Source organism: Onychomys torridus, chromosome 23, assembly GCF_903995425.1.
Source record: "Onychomys torridus chromosome 23, mOncTor1.1, whole genome shotgun sequence".
In the NCBI taxonomy this organism is placed as follows: domain Eukaryota; kingdom Metazoa; phylum Chordata; class Mammalia; order Rodentia; family Cricetidae; genus Onychomys; species Onychomys torridus.
In genome coordinates this window covers 49,860,543-49,880,264 of record NC_050465.1, presented here as the reverse complement: position 1 = coordinate 49,880,264, position 19,722 = coordinate 49,860,543, and the positions used below count along the sequence as shown (strand labels likewise).

At 39.3% G+C, this 19,722-nt stretch overlaps 1 protein-coding gene and 1 long non-coding RNA gene across 2 annotated transcripts in view; one reads left to right on the top strand and one right to left on the bottom strand.

Moving 5' to 3' along the window:
- The window catches only part of Pikfyve (phosphoinositide kinase, FYVE-type zinc finger containing), an 85,324-nt gene extending 69,682 nt beyond the window's left edge, over nucleotides 1-15,642 (bottom strand). Inside the window, exons 1-5 of the mRNA XM_036173005.1 lie at nucleotides 15,612-15,642; nucleotides 14,534-14,652; nucleotides 13,676-13,847; nucleotides 7,482-7,689; nucleotides 4,742-4,831 (exon numbers count right to left, since the gene is read on the bottom strand). Coding sequence (XP_036028898.1) covers nucleotides 4,742-4,831; nucleotides 7,482-7,689; nucleotides 13,676-13,847; nucleotides 14,534-14,652; nucleotides 15,612-15,642 — 620 coding nt within the window. The remainder of the gene's footprint in view (nucleotides 1-4,741; nucleotides 4,832-7,481; nucleotides 7,690-13,675; nucleotides 13,848-14,533; nucleotides 14,653-15,611) is intronic.
- A 735-nt stretch (nucleotides 15,643-16,377) lies between these two features.
- On the top strand, nucleotides 16,378-18,622 carry LOC118573467. Its single transcript, XR_004943615.1, has 3 exons — nucleotides 16,378-16,467; nucleotides 18,059-18,208; nucleotides 18,448-18,622. It is a non-coding gene; the product is annotated as an uncharacterized LOC118573467 (long non-coding RNA).
- The last annotated feature ends 1,100 nt before the right edge of the window (nucleotides 18,623-19,722 follow it).

Sequence of the window (19,722 nt, the reverse complement as noted above, 5' to 3'; positions counted from 1 at the left end):
AAACACATCCAGAGTCAGTGCAATCTTGATCAAAATCAAAGCAAGTTATATTGCAGATGCTAACTCTAAAGATTGTAAAGGACAGCAAAACAGTTTAAAAAAATAGCCGTGAATACACTGTTATATTAAAGAAAACAAAAAGGGAAGAACTGACACTACCTGAGCTCAAGGCTTCTTACTACAAAACTACATTCATCAAGATCATGAGACACTGGTAAACACAGACAAACCTGTCAAAAAAACACAACAGAGTTCAAGAACAGACGCTCAAAATATAGTCAAATGACCTCTAACAAAGGAACAAAGGCAAAAAACAAGCAAAGATGATTTTTTCAATAAATGATACTGGATCAAATGGATAAACACATACAAAAGGAAATATAAACGGAAGGTGGTAGCACACGCCATCCCAGCACTCGGGAGGCAGAGCCAGGCAGATTGAGTTCGAGGCCAGCCTGGTCTACAGAGTGAGTGCCAGGAAAGGCGCAAAGCTACACAGAGAAACCCTGTCTTGAAAAATAAAAATTAAAAAAAAAGAAAGAAAGAAAGAAAGAAAGGAGGGAGGGAGGGAGGGAGGGAGGGAGGGAAGAAGGAAGGAAGGAAGGAAGGAAGGAAGGAAGGAAGGAAGGAAGGAAGGAAGAAAGAAATATAAACATCACGCCAGTCACAAAAAAATAGAATGGATCACAAACCAAAATGTAAAGTGCAAGACTACAAAACACCTAGAAGATAATACAGGAATAAAGCTATGTGGCCTTGGATATAGTGATAGCTACTTAGATATAACACCAAAGGCACACTCGAATTAAAATTAAGTACCTGTGCTCCGTAACAACGTCAAAAATGAAAAGAGAAGCCACCATGAAAGAGCATTTGCAAATGACACATTTTATAAAGAATTCATTTGTTTGTTTGTTTCTTTTTGTTTTTTGAGACAGGGTTTCTCTATGTCTGGCTGTCCTGGAACTCACTCTGTAGACCAGGCTGACCTGGAACTCACAGAAATCTGCCTGCTTCTGCCTCTGCCTTCTGAGCACTGATATTAAAAGTGTGTACCACCACCACATGACTAATAAAGAATTCTGATTCAAAATATATGATACTAATTTTATATATATAAACTTCTTTATATATATAAATTCTATACATATAAACTCAACAGTGAAAGAAATGAACAATATGATCATGAAATGGACTACTCTACAAAGAAGATATATGCATGGTAAGTAAGCAAATGAAAAGATGTTCAATTCATATCAGGAAATGGCAACTTTAAATAATGAGACACCACTACACACCTATTACAAAACACTGACAACATCAATGCTGAAAATGGTGTGGAACAAGAGGAATCCTCGTGCACTGTCTGTGGAAATGCAAAATGGCAATACCAGTTTTGGAAGACAATTTGGTGATCCCTTACAAAATTAATCATCTTCTTTCTATATGATCCCACAATCATGCTTCTTGGTATTTACCCAAATGAACTTAAAATTACATAAAGCTGAGTATGGTGGTGTACACCTTTAATCTCAGCACTCAGTACACATGAACAGGTGGAAATCTGTGAGTCCCAGGATAGATAGAGCAACATAGTGAGATTCATTTCACAAAAAAATAAATCAATAAAAATTGCACACAGATGTTCACAGCCTTCTATATAACTGCTAAAACATGGAATCCACCAAGATGTTGAAACAGAAGGTGTAGTCATATAAACTACAGCACATCTAGAAACTGGAATATTGCTTAGCAACAAAGAAAACTATATAGTAAGCTATGAAAAGTTATTGAGTAAACTTAAGTATGCTGGGGGATGTCTTTCTGTATGCTGTAAATATATACTGTTCCAGGGTTGGGGATGTAGCGCAGTGGTAGAGCACTCACCTAGCAAGCACAAGGCCCTGGGTTTGATCCTCAGCACCAAATAAAAAAAAAAAAAAATTAAAAATAAAATAAAATTATGAAAGTGTTCCCATTGGTTAATAAATAAGCTGCTTTGGCCTATGGCAAGGCTGCCTAGAGGCAGGAGGGAAATCCTAGGAGAGAGACAGGAAAGAGAAAAGCAGAGTCTGGGGAGATGCCAACCTGCCACCCAAGGAGCAACATGCTAGCAAACTGGTAAAGCCATGGAACACATGGCAAAACATAGATTAATAGAAATAGGTTAATTTAAGATATAAGTGCTAGCTAGCAAGAGGCCTGCCATAGTCCATACACTTTGTAAATAATATTAAGCCTCTGAGTGATTATTTTATAAGTGGCTGCGGAACTGTGGGGCCAGGTGGGACTGGAAAAAACTTTCGACTATATAAGTACACATTATTAACTGAAAGAAATCATTATTTCTATATATACATGTTGTATGATTCCAAGTTCCTGCTCAATTTTGTTATGAAGCACTGCTATTAAAAAAACAAAAAAGAATTTTCAGCTGGGTGTAAGCAGTTCATGCCTATAATCCCAGCACTCAGAGAGCTGAGCTAGGACTATAATTAGAAACCAGCCTGGGCTACACAGTGAGTCTGAGGCCAGCAAAATCCTGTCTCAAACATAAAAAACATTTTCAAACCTATTAGCTGAAAAGTTAGAAAATGATGGCACTACCTCCTGAAAGTCTAATTCCAGACGGGTTCAATGACCTGGGGTGGATGTGTGAAGTCAGCACAGTGAAGAAAACTATGACCACCTGTTTCAAAACTACTTGATTCATAGCCCTACTGTGAGAGACATAAGCAGTGTTGCAAGCGACAAAGGAAGTTTGCTAATTAGGCACACCTACAGGTAGAACAGTGTGCCCAGTTGGAAGCATTTGCGGCTACAGCATCATACAGAGTGAAACAGAGTTTTGCGTCTAGTGGTTAATGTTTACCTCTAGTCAAATCTACGTTCTCACCATTAACTGATCAGCCAAGGCTGAATCAATTCATTCTTCATTCTGTACTACTCTATCTCCTATGGGGGGTATACCAGGTTTTCTCCTATCATCCCATAAACTACGGAACCTAAAAGCTTACTCTTAGTGGTTGGCACTGCTATCTCCTTTTCTCATGTTCCTTTCCTCTCGATTTCCTACAGTACTGGCAAAGCTATTAGAAATGAGGGCATTGTGGATTTCTATGATTCTGCTTTACTCCCTGTTCCCAGACTGTTCCCATTAACTCCTGATATTGTCTATTTATTAGCATTTCTCCTAGACTCTTCTGATTGAAATCATTCTCTCCAGAACAGTTGTGCAAATCTGTAATATTATCTTGAACTACTGTGATTCTTTCAGGCTAGTCATAGGGTGCTGTGGGATGTCTTTTATTTATTTATTATGGATATAGAAGAGGGCGCCAGATCTCATCACAGATGGTTGTGAGCCACCATGTGGGTGCTGAGAATTGAACTCAGGACCTCTGGAAGAATAGTCGGTGCTCTTAACCTCTGAGCCATCTCTCCAGCCCGTGATGTCTTTAAGTATGCTGTGAATACACATTGCTATGATTGGTTAATAAAGAAGCTGCTCTGGCCTATGATCAGTCAGGTTATAGCCAGGCAGGAAATCCAAGAGAGAGACAGGAAGAAGAAAAGAGAGGCAGGAGAGATGCCAGCCTGCCGCCAAAGAACAACAAGCCAGTGGACCAGTAAGCCACAGAACACGTGACAAAACATAGATTAATAGAAATGGGTTCATTTAAGATACAAGAGCTAGCTAGCAAGAGGCCTGCCATAGCTCAGACAGTTTGTAAATAATATTAAGCCTCTGAGTGATTATTTTATAAGTGGCTGCAGGACTGCAGGGCTGGGAGGGACCAGAGAAACCTTCTGAATACAACAGGGTGCATTGGAAAGGCAACATCCTGTTCTAAAAAGCCTGAATTCATGGTCATACTTGAAACATCAATGGCTATATGGGCTTACTCAGACCCACTACATATTTTTAACAACATCGCCTCTGGCTCACCCAGAGGAGTCATCAGAGGGAAGTTCTCCTTTTGTCATAGCTATTTTATCCATAGCTCTGAGAAAGTGAAACTAGAAACAGCCATCAATATGATTTGTATAAAAAAAAAAAAAGGAAAGCAGGTAGCACATATGTTCCTGGGGTCATGCCCAGAATTATGCAGCGAACTATCCATCGGTCTTGCCAATATGGGTCAGATTCTCCAGGGCCTTGCCACAAAGAGAATTTGTCCATGCTATTCTCAGGCCTTGTCCCAAAAAAGAGTCACATGACTCCCAGCAATTACTCTTGGTTTCTTTAAAAGTGTGTATTATATAAAATGTATCAAATAAAATGTAAGTATGTCTTAACGGAAATTTAATGTCTTATGGACATTTGTTTCCCTATTCTTGAAAGTCTTTTACAATTAAGTTTTTTTAAGTCCCATTGCTCCCCATCTGAGACTAGATTAAAAGGCCCTGGCCAACCATTTGTCCTGACACACTCTACTGAGCACACAGGCCCTCTCACACTACTACCAGGTGTGCTCCCTCTGGAGCACCTGTCACTCCGTTTCCCTGGTGCACACTTGCACAGAATGTCTACAGACCTCACTTTCTCACCCTTAAGGCCACTATAGTAAGTGAGAAGACAGAAAACAGGTTCCACTATCTGAACTCACCAGAGAATAGCTGAAAGAGGAGCTACCAAGCAAAGAAAGGGTAACCTAACAGAGCTCTGACGCCATCTTTACATTTGTTCTCATTACTAGGACAGAAACAGAAACCAGAGTAGCTTTTATTGGCGATTTACCTGTTTCGAGCAGGAGATTTCCCTGCATCCTCTTGAACAGATACAAGTCTCGTTGAAAGAGCACTATTTGAGGAGTCTGGATGAATCAAACTAGAAAGAAAATAAAAATACTGGGGTCATTTGGAGCTGCAATCAGGTGCTTCAAAATTTTAAAGCAAATTAAGCATTTTTCCCTACAACAATGAGATTATATATAATTCATTTTTGTCCTTACTTTATTTGAGGCAAAAAAGGGCAGTTTTGCTGGGCAGTGGTAGCACACACCATTAACCCAGCACTCGGGAGGCAGAGGAGGCCATTCTGGTCTACAGAGCGAGTTCCAGGAAAGCCAGGGCGACACAGAGAAGTCCTGTCTCAAAAAACAAACAAACAAACAAAAAAGTACACAGTTTCACCTCTAGTATCAAAAATTGATAATGTTTCAAATGTACTGAATGTCAATAAAACCCCAAATCTAGTTGGAGAGGGGATTTATAAAACTCATTTACATACCACACATAGAAGATGAAAGTGATTTATGTAAAAAAAAAAAAAAATCTGTGTTCCAAAATTCTATTCTCAGTCCCCACAACTCACAAGAATAGCACCGAAGAGTCAGAGGAGCCAAGGTCCAAGTACAGGGCTATCTTACTAGCTGTGTGGGCTCAGATTCACTACTCAGCCTCTCTGAACTTCAGCACCTACATCCGTCAAAAGAAGGAAGTCTTTGCTATGATGTGATGACAAAAGGAGAATGGAGCATGAAATTGTTAATACAGAGCCGAAAACTCAAGCAGTACTCCATCTCTAAGGTCCATCTTCTCTCTCACGATGTGTTACTAAATCCTACTTGCCAATTCTGAGATCACACAACTGGGCCACACACAAACAGTAAGTACTCTAACCATAATAATAAAAAGCTGAAGAATGTATTCTTCATATTGTTTTAGTACATACAGAATCAATAAGGTTTATAAAATGTATATAAGGTATAATATGACCCATCAAACAACTTACAGAGAAGACTCAATTTTGAAGAGTCTGTGTTCCCCTACCCAGTACCAACCTCTTCCCTAATCCCACTGAAACCATTATTAAAAATTGCATGATTATCACTGTTATGATTAGTCTTAACTGTCACCATTGAAACACTCCCCAGATATGTCTGTGAAGGATTATCTAGATTAATCGAGGTGGAAAGACCCACTATAAATGTGGGCAGCAGCACCTCATACACTGGGGTCCCACTCTGAATAACAGGGGAAATGGAACTGAGCACAGGCACTCACAGCGGTCTCTTGACTGTGGACTCGAGGTGACTATCCACCTTCCCCTCTTGCTGTCCTACCTCCTCTGTCGTGGTGGACCACATTCCCTGAAACTGTAAGCCGAAATAAGCCCTTTCTTCTAGAAGTTGCTTCTGTTAGGGATTTTGTTAGTCATGAGACAAGTAACTAATAATTATAGCATTTGTATCCCTGGGCATTTATCTTCATTTATATATTTCTGAACAATATAAAATTAGAATCTTAGTGCATATATGATTTGTGATTTTCTTTTCTACTATTATCCCTGGGCTCACATATGCTGAATGTAGTTGTAATTCACTTAATTCTTCTCTTTGTTAAGAAGTAACTAAGAAAACTACTCATCAGAAAAATGTTAGTTAAACTGGATGTGGTGGCACATGCCTTTAATCCCAGCACTTGGGAGGCAGAGGCAGGTGTGGATCTCTGAGTTGAAGGCCAGCCTGGTCTATAGAGTGAGTTACGGGACAGCCAGAGCTACACAGAGAAACCCTGTCTTAGTCTCAAAATCCAGAACAAAACAAAAAAAGAAAAAAGTTAGTTAAAACTGTAGTGGGTAGCCATCCCAGCATTGGCCCGGAAGTTACAACCCCCATTGAGGCTTCGGTAATGGTCACGCCCACAAGACGGGGCGGAGGAAGGAAGCAGAAGACCCAGGATGGAGAGGAGAGACTTCTCTTGGTTCTGGGACCCTGAACACTGGAGGCAGACCCAGAGAGTTATCCAGAGAACACTGCCGGACTGCACCATCCCTTTCCCAGACCCTGCAACCTATCCCTTCATTTGTAAGTTACCCCACAAAATAAACCTCCCTTTTAACTACATGGAGTGGCCTTAACAATTTCACCAATATAAAACTCTAAGCTCATTGACATGGAAAAATTGGGACTCATGTACAAAAAGATTATTCTCCTAAAGAAAATAAGTGATGAACCTTGGATTCCAGTGTTAATAATTCTAGGTAACTTCCAAGGAAGTTTATTTATCTACAATCAGCCAACAAAGCTTCTCCAGATATAAACACAGCAAATACTCTTTCAGAAGAGGGGGAAAAAAAAAAAAAAAAAAAAAACTTAGCTGAATTTGGAAACAAATTCAGATCTTAGGAGTGCTTTCCTTTCTCTAAGAAGACTACATTAGGAATTATTAGTATCAATGACTTCTGTTGCCTAATCAACAAATATTGCAAAGATCATGTACATGCCACACATTCTATTCTTGGTTTTAATAGTAGAACAGTAAATACAACCAGGTATAAAAACTCTCCTCTCATGAACTTATATTTGAATGTTAATATAATCACTATCCATAAGTAAACATCTATGATCCTTCTGTACATGAACTGGAAAAAAACAGTAAATTTGTAGATATCAAAAAGAAATAAATGTTAATGAAAAATACAAAGGACTAAGCTTTTCTCAAGTTTAAATCAAATTATATTCAAGTGACAGTACCTTTGCCAGGCTAAATCATCCTCTAAAAATATGTTACGACTGGCTTTTCTACTCCCAACAGGTGTCCGAGGTTCACTTGGATCAAGTATAGACACAGAGCAAGTTGAATCTGAAAGGGCATTCAAGTCTTCCCCAATGGAATTACTGTCTGTAGAATGAGCATAACTTAAGGCTATTTTTCTACAGTATGTGCATGCTCGGAGGTCTCCTAGGAGGAAAAGTAATAAAGAAAGGTAATATTTACTTAATAAAATATTTTAAATCTTTGTGTTAATAGATACTTTAATAAAAGGAAGTGTCTTCAAGTAAAGACTACCAAAAAGACATTTCAAATAAGTGGAAAACTTGGCTGGGTCTGATGTATATGTTACGTTTATTATTACAGTAAATTCATCCAAGCATCCCAATTACTTCAAATATCTATAACAGGTAAGAAAATTTGACTCAATAATAATAACAACAGAAAATCATGGCTATAAGAATATTTTTTCAAAACTGTATTCATGCAATGAGGAATCTATCAGAGGTAGGACGTTCAAAGAGAAAAGATTTCAATATAGTAAATAACCAGCACAACAGAAACAACTTATTGTCTCTAGGCAACAAATAAGGAGGAAATAATATTAAGGTCCCTATTTACATCATTTCCACTCTTCCCTCTCTTCACTTCAGCTCATCCTATCTCCCCCAACCCCCTCTCAAATTAACGAGCTCTTCTGTAATTATTACCATTATACACACAGGCATGCAAGCACGCGCACGCGCGCACACACACACACACACACACACACACACACACACACACACACACAAATACAGCCTGATGTATTCGTATGTGTTAAGGGTTGACTGCTTGGGGCTAGGTAACCTATCGGGGCCAGTCCCTGGAGAAGACAGATCATCCCTCTCAGCAGCCATGCAGCTCTTCATCTAGGCATAGGGTCTTGGAAGATTTCCTCCATCTACTAGTGCACAGCTTTTAAAACCAATGGAAAATGGTCTTACATACTATATGATATGTAGAATTAAAACTAGAAGAAATGTTCGTAGTGACACAGAACTGAAACGTTCTAGCTAAGAGTGTGGTTTGGTGTTAGGAGTGCTTGCCTAGAAAGCATGAGGCCCGAGTTCAATCCACAGCACTACAGAAATAGTTCCTGGGAGGACAAACAGCATTTCTCAATACTTTTAAACCTTTTTAGGATATAGTCCTGTTCTTCCTCTGTCTTTATAAAACACTGTTTGGTATGACTCCATAACAATTTGGTGTACTAAGAGGCAAAATATACCAAGTACCACATGGCATTTCAGTTAACCACAGACCACATCACACAACAGTGGTTTTGTAAGATTATAGTGGGGCTGAAAAATTCTTATTGCCTCTTCCAACAGTGATCATAATGTTATAGGGTAGCATATTCTTCACATTTTTGCTGAGGCTGATTTAAATAAACTTACTGATCTGTAAGTCCGGATACTCTGAAGCACACAATCTAAATAGCACTTGATGATAAACCACCAGGTCACTGGTTTCTATCTTTACTATGTTCTATTTTTGATCATTTTTTTCTGCTTACTAAAAGACAAGTTGACTGTTCTGAGGAGCCATGTTGGTGTTGGGAAGACTGAATTGGGAGGACTACACAAACACAGGCTGGCAACACGGTGGCACCATCTTAACCAAAAGGAAAGCTGCACAGAATGGCACACACCTTGTGCCCAGAGGCAGGGTGATAAGGCCTTCTGGTAGGTGGAGACAAGAGGATAAGGCTTTCAGAACAACCCGGGGCTCTATGGTACTGGGACTCAAAAACCAGAAGGAAGGGGCACATCTGGTGGACATTCTTTAGTGAATGAAAGCATTTGTGGTCTGGCTTGGCTGTTTCTTGACTTGATAATTTTAGTTCTGATAATGAGGAGATCATTCCCTGCCATTACAGAATTTATAGTTCACTGGAAGCAACTTAATATCTAGGCAACATCATCAAGTATACTAGATGATGTTCACACAAGAAGAAAAATTCCTAAGGATACATTTCTCAGAACTTAGCTACCACTAAGTAGCAAGACAAACAGCTGTTCACTAAATAGCATGTTATTTAATAATTATACTTCAACCACATTTTATCATTAATATTAAAAATCTGAAGTGACACAAAAATATTTCTAATAGTCCAATATACTATGTTTTACCATAAATTACTACCAAGTTTACTAAACTACTTTTATTGTCTCATTTTAAGATAACTATTATAATTCTATTTTATCAGCAATGGTGGCACACGTCTTTAATCCCAGCACTGGGGAGGCAGAAGCAGGTGGATCTCTGTGAGTTCGAGGCTAGCCTAGGCTACAGAGTAAGTTCCAGGAAAGGCTCCAAAGCTACCCAGAGAAACTCTGTCTCAATAATAATAATAATAATAATAATAATAATAATAATAATAATAATAATTCTATTATTATGTATGTATAATAATCAAAATAAAATGTCACTAGTTTACTAATTTCTAAATTACACTGTAGATGAAATTTATATAAAACTCAATAAAGACAAATATACCCACTTCAATCAGGATTCGATAAACAGTAACAGAACGCTATGATAATCACTACTGCTGACCAGCACTTAACTGCATTAAGGAAGTGAAATTATTCTCTGCAGAAAGACCTTCAATTTTCACCATAGCAAAGACTAGGTTAGACTATAAATGATAAACTACCTTAGTCAGTCAACTATTGAAACTAAAATGATCAAATCAAGAACAGAGCCAAGCCGCAAGCCTAACCACAAAAGCTTTCACTCTGTGAAGAATGTTCATTCCTCAGGAAAGGATGAACACATGCCTAGAATTGTTGAAGGGCAAAGATTGATGAGACATACCCTGCCATTACAGAATTTACAGTTCACTGAAGGCAACTGACATATATGTAATTTAAAAACTGCATGATAAATGCAGGTATTACTGCAATTACCATAATAATTGCAGCTTAATTCTCACTGGTTCTGTATAAAATTCACTGATTTTCCTGTGGTGATATTTGTTTTACTCATTAACAAATAAATTTGCCTGAAGATCAGAGGGCAGAGCCAGCCACTAGATTAAACATAGAGGCCAGGCAGTGGTGGCACACACTTTTAATCCTAGCACTTTGGAGGCAGAAGCAGAGATCCATCTAGACCTCTGTGAGTTCAAGGCCACACTGGGCTACATGAGATTGATCCAGTCTGGGAGAGAAACAGAACCAAACAGTGGTAGAAAACACCTTTAACTCCAGTATTTGGGAAGCACACACACCATTAATTCCAGCACTAAATTGAGATAGGAAGTGAAATGGATAGGTGGGTAAAGGAATATAAGGAGCGAGGAGACAGGAATTAGACCCTTTCATCTGAGGACTCAGAGGCATTCAGTTTGAGGATTCGTGGAGACAGAATCTCATCTCCCTTTTGGCCTGAGGATTCGGTAGTGGTAAGAAGTTTCTCTAGTGGCTTATTTTCTCTAATCTTTCAGCTTTCATCCTGATATCTAGCTCTGTGTTTTTATTATAAGACCATTTAGGATTTGTTCAATATTTTCCTTCTATTTTTTTTGAGACAATGTCTCACTGTATAGACAGGTTGGCTTCGAACTCAGAGAGACCACATATCTCTGCCTCTTGAGGACTGGGCTTAAAGGCATGTGCACCACACCAGGCCAATTCATTGATTTTTCTATCAATATTCTAGGTATTTTACATTTATTCAGGGTCTTAGCCTGTAATTGTGTCCAACATATATTTTTCACTTGCAAGGGCTAATTTTAAGGTTCAATTTGACTAAACAAACTTTCGTTCAAACACTAGTAGTTCATGTGGCTTTGTTGTTTTTCCGGTGTTATTGACACTTATGGTTGACTTTAATCTGACAGCAGCCAACCATCCAGAGTATGACTCTCATCCCAATCAGCTGAGGCCTCAAGTACAAAGACTGAAGTTTCCAACAGCAAAAGGAATTCTGTTTCAGCACTCAAAGATGGAAATCCTAGTTTCCACCCTGCTGACTAATCCGGTTATCTTCAGACTTACCAGCTGCACAAGGACTTGAGCCAATTCCTGGAGTCACCACACCCACTGGTTCCACTTCTCTAGAGAAACCTAACTATACTGATTCAATGCAAGAATAGTTTTACAGACACAGGATCTTAGGGATAAGTTTTCTGAATTGGCTCTAAAGTTTCTGAAATTGGTTCCCGAATTAGATTCAATTTAAAAGCATTAGTAAAATGGCTGGAGAGATGGCTTGGTGGTTAAGAGCACTTTGTTGCTCTTGAGGAGGACCCAGGTTCAATTCCCAGCACCATTCATGACTCCAACTCCAGGAGATCCAATGCTCCCTTCTGACTTCTGTGAACCCTAGGCATACCCACAGTGCACACACATCATACTTGCAGGCAAAACACTCATGCACATAGATAGATAGATAGATAGATAGATAGACAGACAGACAGATAGATACATAGATACATAGATACATAGATAGATTAGATAGATAGATAGATAGATAGATAGATAGATAGATAGATAGATAGGAGACAGATGAATAGATAAATAAATAATCAAACAAGCAAGCAAGCAAATAAATAATGAATCATTAAAACTTAAGAAAAATAAAAACATCAGTATTTCCAATAGTAAAGGACACTGAGGGAAGTGTTAGGGCAATCGAGACTTGCAAGACAGTAACTCTACATCTTCTCAACTGAATACTGACAGTGCCCAGGTTAATACTTGACAAACCTTCTGTCAAAACAGTAAGTATAAGATTCATTGCTACTAAATGTACAACACAAGCAGGAAAAGGGGTGAGCTTAAGGACTCAAATTCCCAGCTCATGAACTGTACAAATTGGCTAGGGATGTAGCTACGCACAAAGCCCAGGTTCGATCCCCTGGTAATAACAAAATAAAACAAATTTTAAAAAAACAACTGTACAGAAAAAAAAATGCTTACTTTCTGTCGCCTTGGTGCTTGCTATGATTGCCAAGAGTCTGGGGTTGGGATGTAGCTCAGTGGTAGAGCGCTTGCCTAGTAAGCACAAGGCCCTGGATTTGATCCTCAGCTCAAAAAAAAAAACAAGATTGCCAAGAGTCTCAAACTTCAAGTAGGTCAGTAAGAACAGAGTTAAGAGAAGAAAACTGCTTATGAAGACAGACATAAAAAATAAGGAAGACTGGGCTGGACAGCTGGTTCAGTGGTCAGGAGTACTGACTGAGGGTTGGGGATTTAGCTCAGTGGTAGAGCGCTTGCCTGGCAAGCGCAAGGCCCTGGGTTCGATCCTCAGCTCAAAAATAAGTAAATGAAGAGGACCAGGGTTTGCTCCCAGCACCCACAGGGCAGCTCACAATTGTCCGTGACTCCAGTGCAGGAGACTAAACACCCTCACACAGACATGCATGAAGGCAAGACACCAATCCATATAAAATTTTTAAAAAATAAGAAAAATCAGGAAAATCTTTACAGTAACTAGTATAACCTGAGAAACATGTTAAGAGTGTTCTCTTGAGTTGAGGATACAACTCAGTGATACAGTGATTACTTAACATGCAAAAGGCTCTGGGTTTGATAGCCAGCACCATAAACAAACAAATACATAATAAAATGTTAAACTGCCAGGTTGCGATGCTTCTCTGTGCACCCAGCACTTGAACGGCTAAGACAGGGAGACTGGAAGGTGGGGACTAGTAAAACAAAACAAAACAGCCTACCTTCCATTCCCAAATCACGGCATGAATCACTCACCACGGTTCAATGTCCTTGAACTTTCTCCAGGACTACAATTTCACTACATTCCCAATTAAATAATATGAACAAAGTACAATGTGCCAAAGCACACTATCACCTAAGTCAAGGGCAACCTTTACTTTGTGACTAGAAACGCTATAGAAACACAAATTTAAAATCTACTTATCCATAGTCTCTGATGCTGCTATAGATTTTTACGTATCTGTTTTTACTCTAGTTATTTAGGAATATTCCCACCTCTTCCACTATTCAAATATAAAGTTCTTCAAATCACAGCTCTTTCTCTTTCTCACTACTATACCCTGCTACCGTAGATCTAAACCCAAAATTCAAAAATGGCTTAACACTGGCCTTCTATTTAACTATTCATGATCTGACTTTTGACCAGGACACTGCTAAGGAAATGCACTTACCTGTATAGCCCATAAACTTGCCAGGGATTTCCTGGTTACAACAACGGCTGCAGAAAATCTGCCCACACAGTCTGCAGTGGTGTCTGCGCCTGAAGGTCGTAAACTTTTCGCTGCAATCGTAGCACTCTTTACACTGGCTATCCGGCATCCAGTACTGCTTCAGGTCACTGTCCTGCAACGACAACACAAACAAATGTGTGAAAGACAGCTTCTTGAAAAGAACGAGTACAAAGTTGCAATGACAAATGAAATCTTAGAAGGTGTCTTTTGCAGATGACAAGCTAGTTCTAAAATTCAGATGGAATGCAAAAAGGTTAAAATGACCGAGACAATCTTGAAGAAAAAAAAATTGATATACTTGTATCACCCACTATCAGAACTTATTCTAAAGCTACAATAACTCTAGACAGAGTATTATTAGTACAGGACATGAAAAAAAATGGAACCATAGTACAGGAAAGAGTGGCATGCTTGCACTGTATATGAATTATGATGAGTTTTAATGCAACCACTGAAGGAAGGAAGAAGGGCTCTCTAAAAACAATGTACTAGGTCCAACTAGACATCTATGGGGACAAAAGGAAACTTGAACCCTACTCTGAACAAAAATAATAAAGCTTGCTGACAAAACCACAGGTGAGCATAGGTACTAACCTTGGTCTAAAAAGCAAACACTGAAAATATTAAAAGGTCAAAAAAGAAATAGACTACACTAAAAAAAATCAAGAATGTATGTGTATAACTCTGGTGTTCAGAACCAGAAGTAATGAACTTTCATTTAAGTGTCGTGATGCCATTGTCAGTACGGCATGGTCTCCATGAGTGCTTAATAAAACCCGCGCAAGGCCACTACAGTACCTGGCTTTTCCCTTCCATGATTTCTTTGAGGCGCTTCAACACTGTGCTGAGGCTTCGAAGCTGAACAGCTGTACGTGGGTCATGACCTCCAAAGGCTGGTTCTGCTTTCCTCCTTGAGTCTGAGTCAGATTTTTTAAAAAAATAATTTTTTTAAGTTTCTAGAAACCCTAGCAAACATTGTGTTTGTGTGTGTTTGTGATATAATACAAATCATCCCCTACTGTTAGCAAACATGTGTTGTCCCAGCCACTAATACTCACTGAGAATTAAAACTGATCTTTATCAAGAGTAGTAAGTTGTTTCAAGTATGTCTTATTATACACAAACCACTATTTTACATGTAGTTAAGTGCTAAGACTATCTGAAATGATTAATGGTTTTGAAGGTTGAAATGGAAGCATCACTTACATGCCCAGAATTCATTAATGATTTCTTGCACACTTTTTTCCCAACCAAATATGTAACCAACACCTGGTAGACATTGAGCAGAAGGAAAAGTAATCCCAGAGAGTTAATTTAACTTGGTCTAAAAGTCAAACAAGTAGGCAATAGGACCAAACTGATCTGTTCCATAGCAGACCATCAAAAGTTTTACAGACCAGCCCTCCAAAGACACCAGCAGGCTTTACAGGACAACCAGGACAACAAAATATGACCAATGTCCAAGCAGATTAAAACTGCCAGAGCTTCAACCCAACTCTCCCCCAACCCACACCAACATCTGCACCCACCACCTTCTCAACCCTGCGATTCCACACTCCAAGGGATCACTTACATTTGAAATAACAACATGAAACCAAATCTTCTGATAATAAAAGAGGCCCAAATTCTAGCTTTGTGACCAGAATGGAGTATAATTTCCATAGCTGCCACCTATTATTTCTTATTTTAGACAAAAATCACAAATGAAGTTTCCATCTATTCTACAAGAGTTTCAAACCCTTGGGAAAATGAAAGTAGCTTGACAAAAAAAAAGAACTTCCTTATTAGCTTAAGCACACTAACCTAACAACCTGTGGAGTCCCCCCAACTTACATAATTCCTCCCTATTTCAGTTATTTCCCAAGGTTTCAGTTACCCTCAATCATATAGTCTGAAAATGTTAACATGTCTTAGCTCAGCAGAAACAGATCACATTCAGATGACTCTACTATATCGTTACTATTGTGCTAGTTTAGCATTACTATTGTTAATCTCTCGGTCTAATTTATAAATTAAACTTTACCATAGGTTTCAACGTATAGTGAAAAAAAGTCATATATTATGGATTTGAAAGTGCCTATGGCCCTAACAATCTACTCGGGGATCTAGAAGGTATGCCCTACAGTGAAAGAAAATGACTATAAAATGGAAAATATCCCATTCTGAATCTATCTTATCATTTGCTAGTTTTCTACTAGATTTTTTGGGGGGAGCAGGAGAGGGAGATAGGATTGCAGCATAGATCTCAGATGTACTGTCTACAAACATGTATTACAACAATTAAATTTGTTTTGAGTCTCAACCTATCCATGATTATAAATTCTAAAAGCAGACACAAAGCTGTAAAAATCATAATGGTGGTGCTCCCTGGCACAGCCGGTAAGGTGTGAAGTCCTTTGCATCTAGCTGCTTGGAAGAGAAAAGAGTATCAATATCCTCATCTGGGAAAGAATAAGCAGGGAGACCCTGCTTGACCTCGGAGAAAGAAAAGATCCTTGCCCTTAGACAAACACCATTAGCTGCTGCATCTATAAAATGGATTCTAGAAAATCAAGTAACTTCCCTAAGATAGGAGAACTACCAAACTGTAGAATTAGACATAGTGTGAGGGAAAAACAAAAAGAGAGAAGATCCAAATCTTGACCACTTTAAACCTTTGACTCCGGACCAGGATGAGCCCCCCTTCAAGTCAGCATACAGTTCTTTTGTAAATCTTTTCCGTTTTAACAAAGGTAAGGTTTGGTTCTATAAATCAGAAAATGCGGTTTTGATTCTCTGCAGTCAGTGTTGTGCTGTGTTGTTATAAGGAAGTGAAATATTAACGAGGTGGTAGCTTTAACCACACGTCACTAACTCTTCAGAGGGAAAAGGTGGCATTTCATTGTCGTCTGATTAATTATTTGTGTGAATTGAATTCAAAATGGTGAAGGCTTCTTTTCGTTTTTTCGAGACAGGGTTTCCCTGTGTAGCTTTGGAGGCTGCCCTGGAACTCACTCTGTAGACCAGGCTGGCCTCGAACTCACAGAGATCCACCTGCCTCTGCCTCCTGAGTACTGGGATGAAAGGTGTGCGTCCCCACCATCTGGCTGAAGGAGGTCCTTTTTAAAGAGAAAGCAGTTTTTCCACATTTTTTTTTTTTTTTTGTTGTTGTTAATATACTTCAACTTTATAACTTTACAAAATGAAACTTATTTTGAGGAAGGTGTTAATAACAAAAAGATTTTAATTAAGGCAATAAAATTAAACAGCAGTGCATGGTTTATATGTTAACAAATTAGAAGCTGTCAGCAGGCCTGTTGAGACTTAACACTCATTGGATTAAGTTGTAAATGAGATAGCAAATGAACAATTGATTCAAAAATGAGTTCTTGAATGGTATATTATTTATTTTTTACTAGGAAGAATTAAAAAAAAAAGCCATATATTACCCTAATTTGGCCCCAAACTCACAGAGACCTGCCTGCCTCTACTTCCCGAGTGCTGGGAGTAAAGGTGTATGCCATCACACCTGGCCTTCAGTAGAAATTTTAATAGTACGACCTGAATTTTATTAACAGTTTTTGTTTAACGGGCTGTAAAATCTGTTAATACATTTTTAAAGATAGTGATGTTTGTATTTTAAAAAATAAGCTTTACTTTTTAAGAATTAGGTTTAGATTTATGGAAAAATTGAGAAGATATTTGTGTTCCTATATGCCCCATACTGTTTCTTCTAGTATTGATACTTAACGTCAGCATGGTAATTTGTTATACACTGTTGGTATATTTTGTGAGCTACTGTATGTATTCAGATTTCTTTAGATTTCTGTGTAATGGATCCCATCCAAGATAACATTTTACATTTAGTTGTCGTGAGACAATAAGTAGCCTTTGTTTATTTAGGAAGGTTTAAGAAACAGCTACTAAGCTGGGCACTGTTTGAGCAATACAGAAAGATCTCTCCCCTAAACTTATCAAAAAGGCCAAGGTTCTGTGTGAGGCTTGTGTTCTGTTTCTTTTACTATGTTCGCAAAATATCAAATGGAAAGCAGAGCATATAGTTCATGTATACGAAAGGTATGATTGGAATGTAATTTCATTCTGGTTTTTGACCTTTATTTAAAAATTAAAAAGATTTATTTGTATGTATATACTACTGTTTTGTGTATATGTCTGAGCGCCTGAGGAGGTGAGAAGGGGGCTGTGGTTATGAGCTGCCTGACAAGGGAGTTGGGAACTGAACAAAGGCTTCAAGAGCAGCATGTCCTCAGTTACCTGTCACCTTCTCCTTGTTGAACTCCGAGCCTTAGCTTTTCAAGTGATACCAAATTTCCTTTGTCACAGAGAGAGGAGAAGGGGGCCAAGGAGAGCAGCCGTCTCCCAGTGCAAGCTGGTCCAGCCCTCAGATCCCTTCGAGGACACAGTCTGTGAGGTCGCCCGCCCCTTACAAAAAGCAGCTTAATGAGGAGCTTCAGCGGCGCTCGTCAGTGTTAGGTAAAGCAGCTGGCTGTCTTATCCTCTGTGTGTGAATTTTCATCATGTGTTTCTAGGTCAGATACTGACAGTTTTCCTGTCACTTGGAGTAGTCAAGTATTCTTTAGAATAACTAAAACTTACTTAGGTAATAAAAGAATTTTTCAACCTGAAACATTCTTCATCATGTCATTAAACTTTGATTGTGCAAGCACTGATGTCCTGACTGAATTTTGATTAATTGCTTGCTTGGGTTTCAGCGGAGAACTCTTTGCCACATCCCCAGGAGAGCACAGGTTAGTTTCAACTTTACAGATGGATTCTGCACCTATTCTTGGGATGCTAATGAAGTGTGATGTGCATGCCACTGGCTGCAGAACACTGTCAACTCCACTGGTGGGCTGCCAGTTGCTCTTGGCCTGTCTTTGTTGGGGTGCACACGGTCAGTGTGGATACACTGCTTCTCTTGCCTGCTTGTTTTCCATCTTGTTCCACCATGTAGTCACCTCACTCATTTTCATGCTCTTCTGGTGGGTGTGGGCTGGGAATCTGTGTCTCTGTTGGGACTAGTGGTGGTTTGTGTCTTATTTCTGTTAGATTGTTAGCTCAGGGAAGTAGTTGGCTTAACTGGAGGCGATGGAAGAAGGGCAGTGGCAGTGATTCCATGGAGAGCAGAGCTTGTAGTATTGGGAATCAAGTGTCCCGGAACCCCATGTCTGTCCTGTCGGGCACTGACTTCCCTGAGGTGCTTGGGCAAACAGTAGTTGTGTAGTAGTGGTTGGCAGAAGGATGTTTTATTGCTTGTTGAGACTGGAAGGTGGGGGAAGCAGAGGTAGAAGAGGAGCTTTTGCTGAAGGGCTAGAACACAGCTGGCTGTGTCACATCTGCAGGTTTCCTAGGGCAGCCACCTCTGCCCAGCTTACCTCATTTTGAAAGCAAGAGTTGGGAGATGGGGGCAGAGGATTTCCTTTTCATTCCAGATCGCTTAACCCAAGTTTAACCATAACCTTATTAAAACCCCTTAAACCTGACCTTAGGAGGATTGAAATGAGGCTGGAGGATTGAAAATTCAAAGCCAGCCAGCCAGCCAGTGTAGGCTCCATGGTGAGACCACTGTATCTTAGGGGAAGAAGCAGAAACAAGCTACAGCAACAAAACCTGACCGACACATGGCAGCAACACTGTGCTCTATTTGAGGACGCCTTTCTGGTCGGATTCTATGCTGAATTAAAACATTATTGTCTGAAAACTCAGCATGTAGTTTTCACATAATGCCAAGCTAAAGTGGGCCAAAGAGCAGTGTCTGAATCTCCTCACTTGTGAAATTGAGGAGTCGGACTAGAATTCTTGTAGTCTTATAGGGGTTGTAGAGTTGTAGCTTACCAGAATTTGCTTCTCTTAGGATAAATTTGAACTGTTGATCCATAGGCAGAGCTCCTTCCCTGTGGTTTGCACATTCTTTAGCGTCTATCAAGTCCACTTGCTTCTTGGATTTCACCTTGGAGGCCCTTGAACTTCAGGAGCTTGTCAAATAT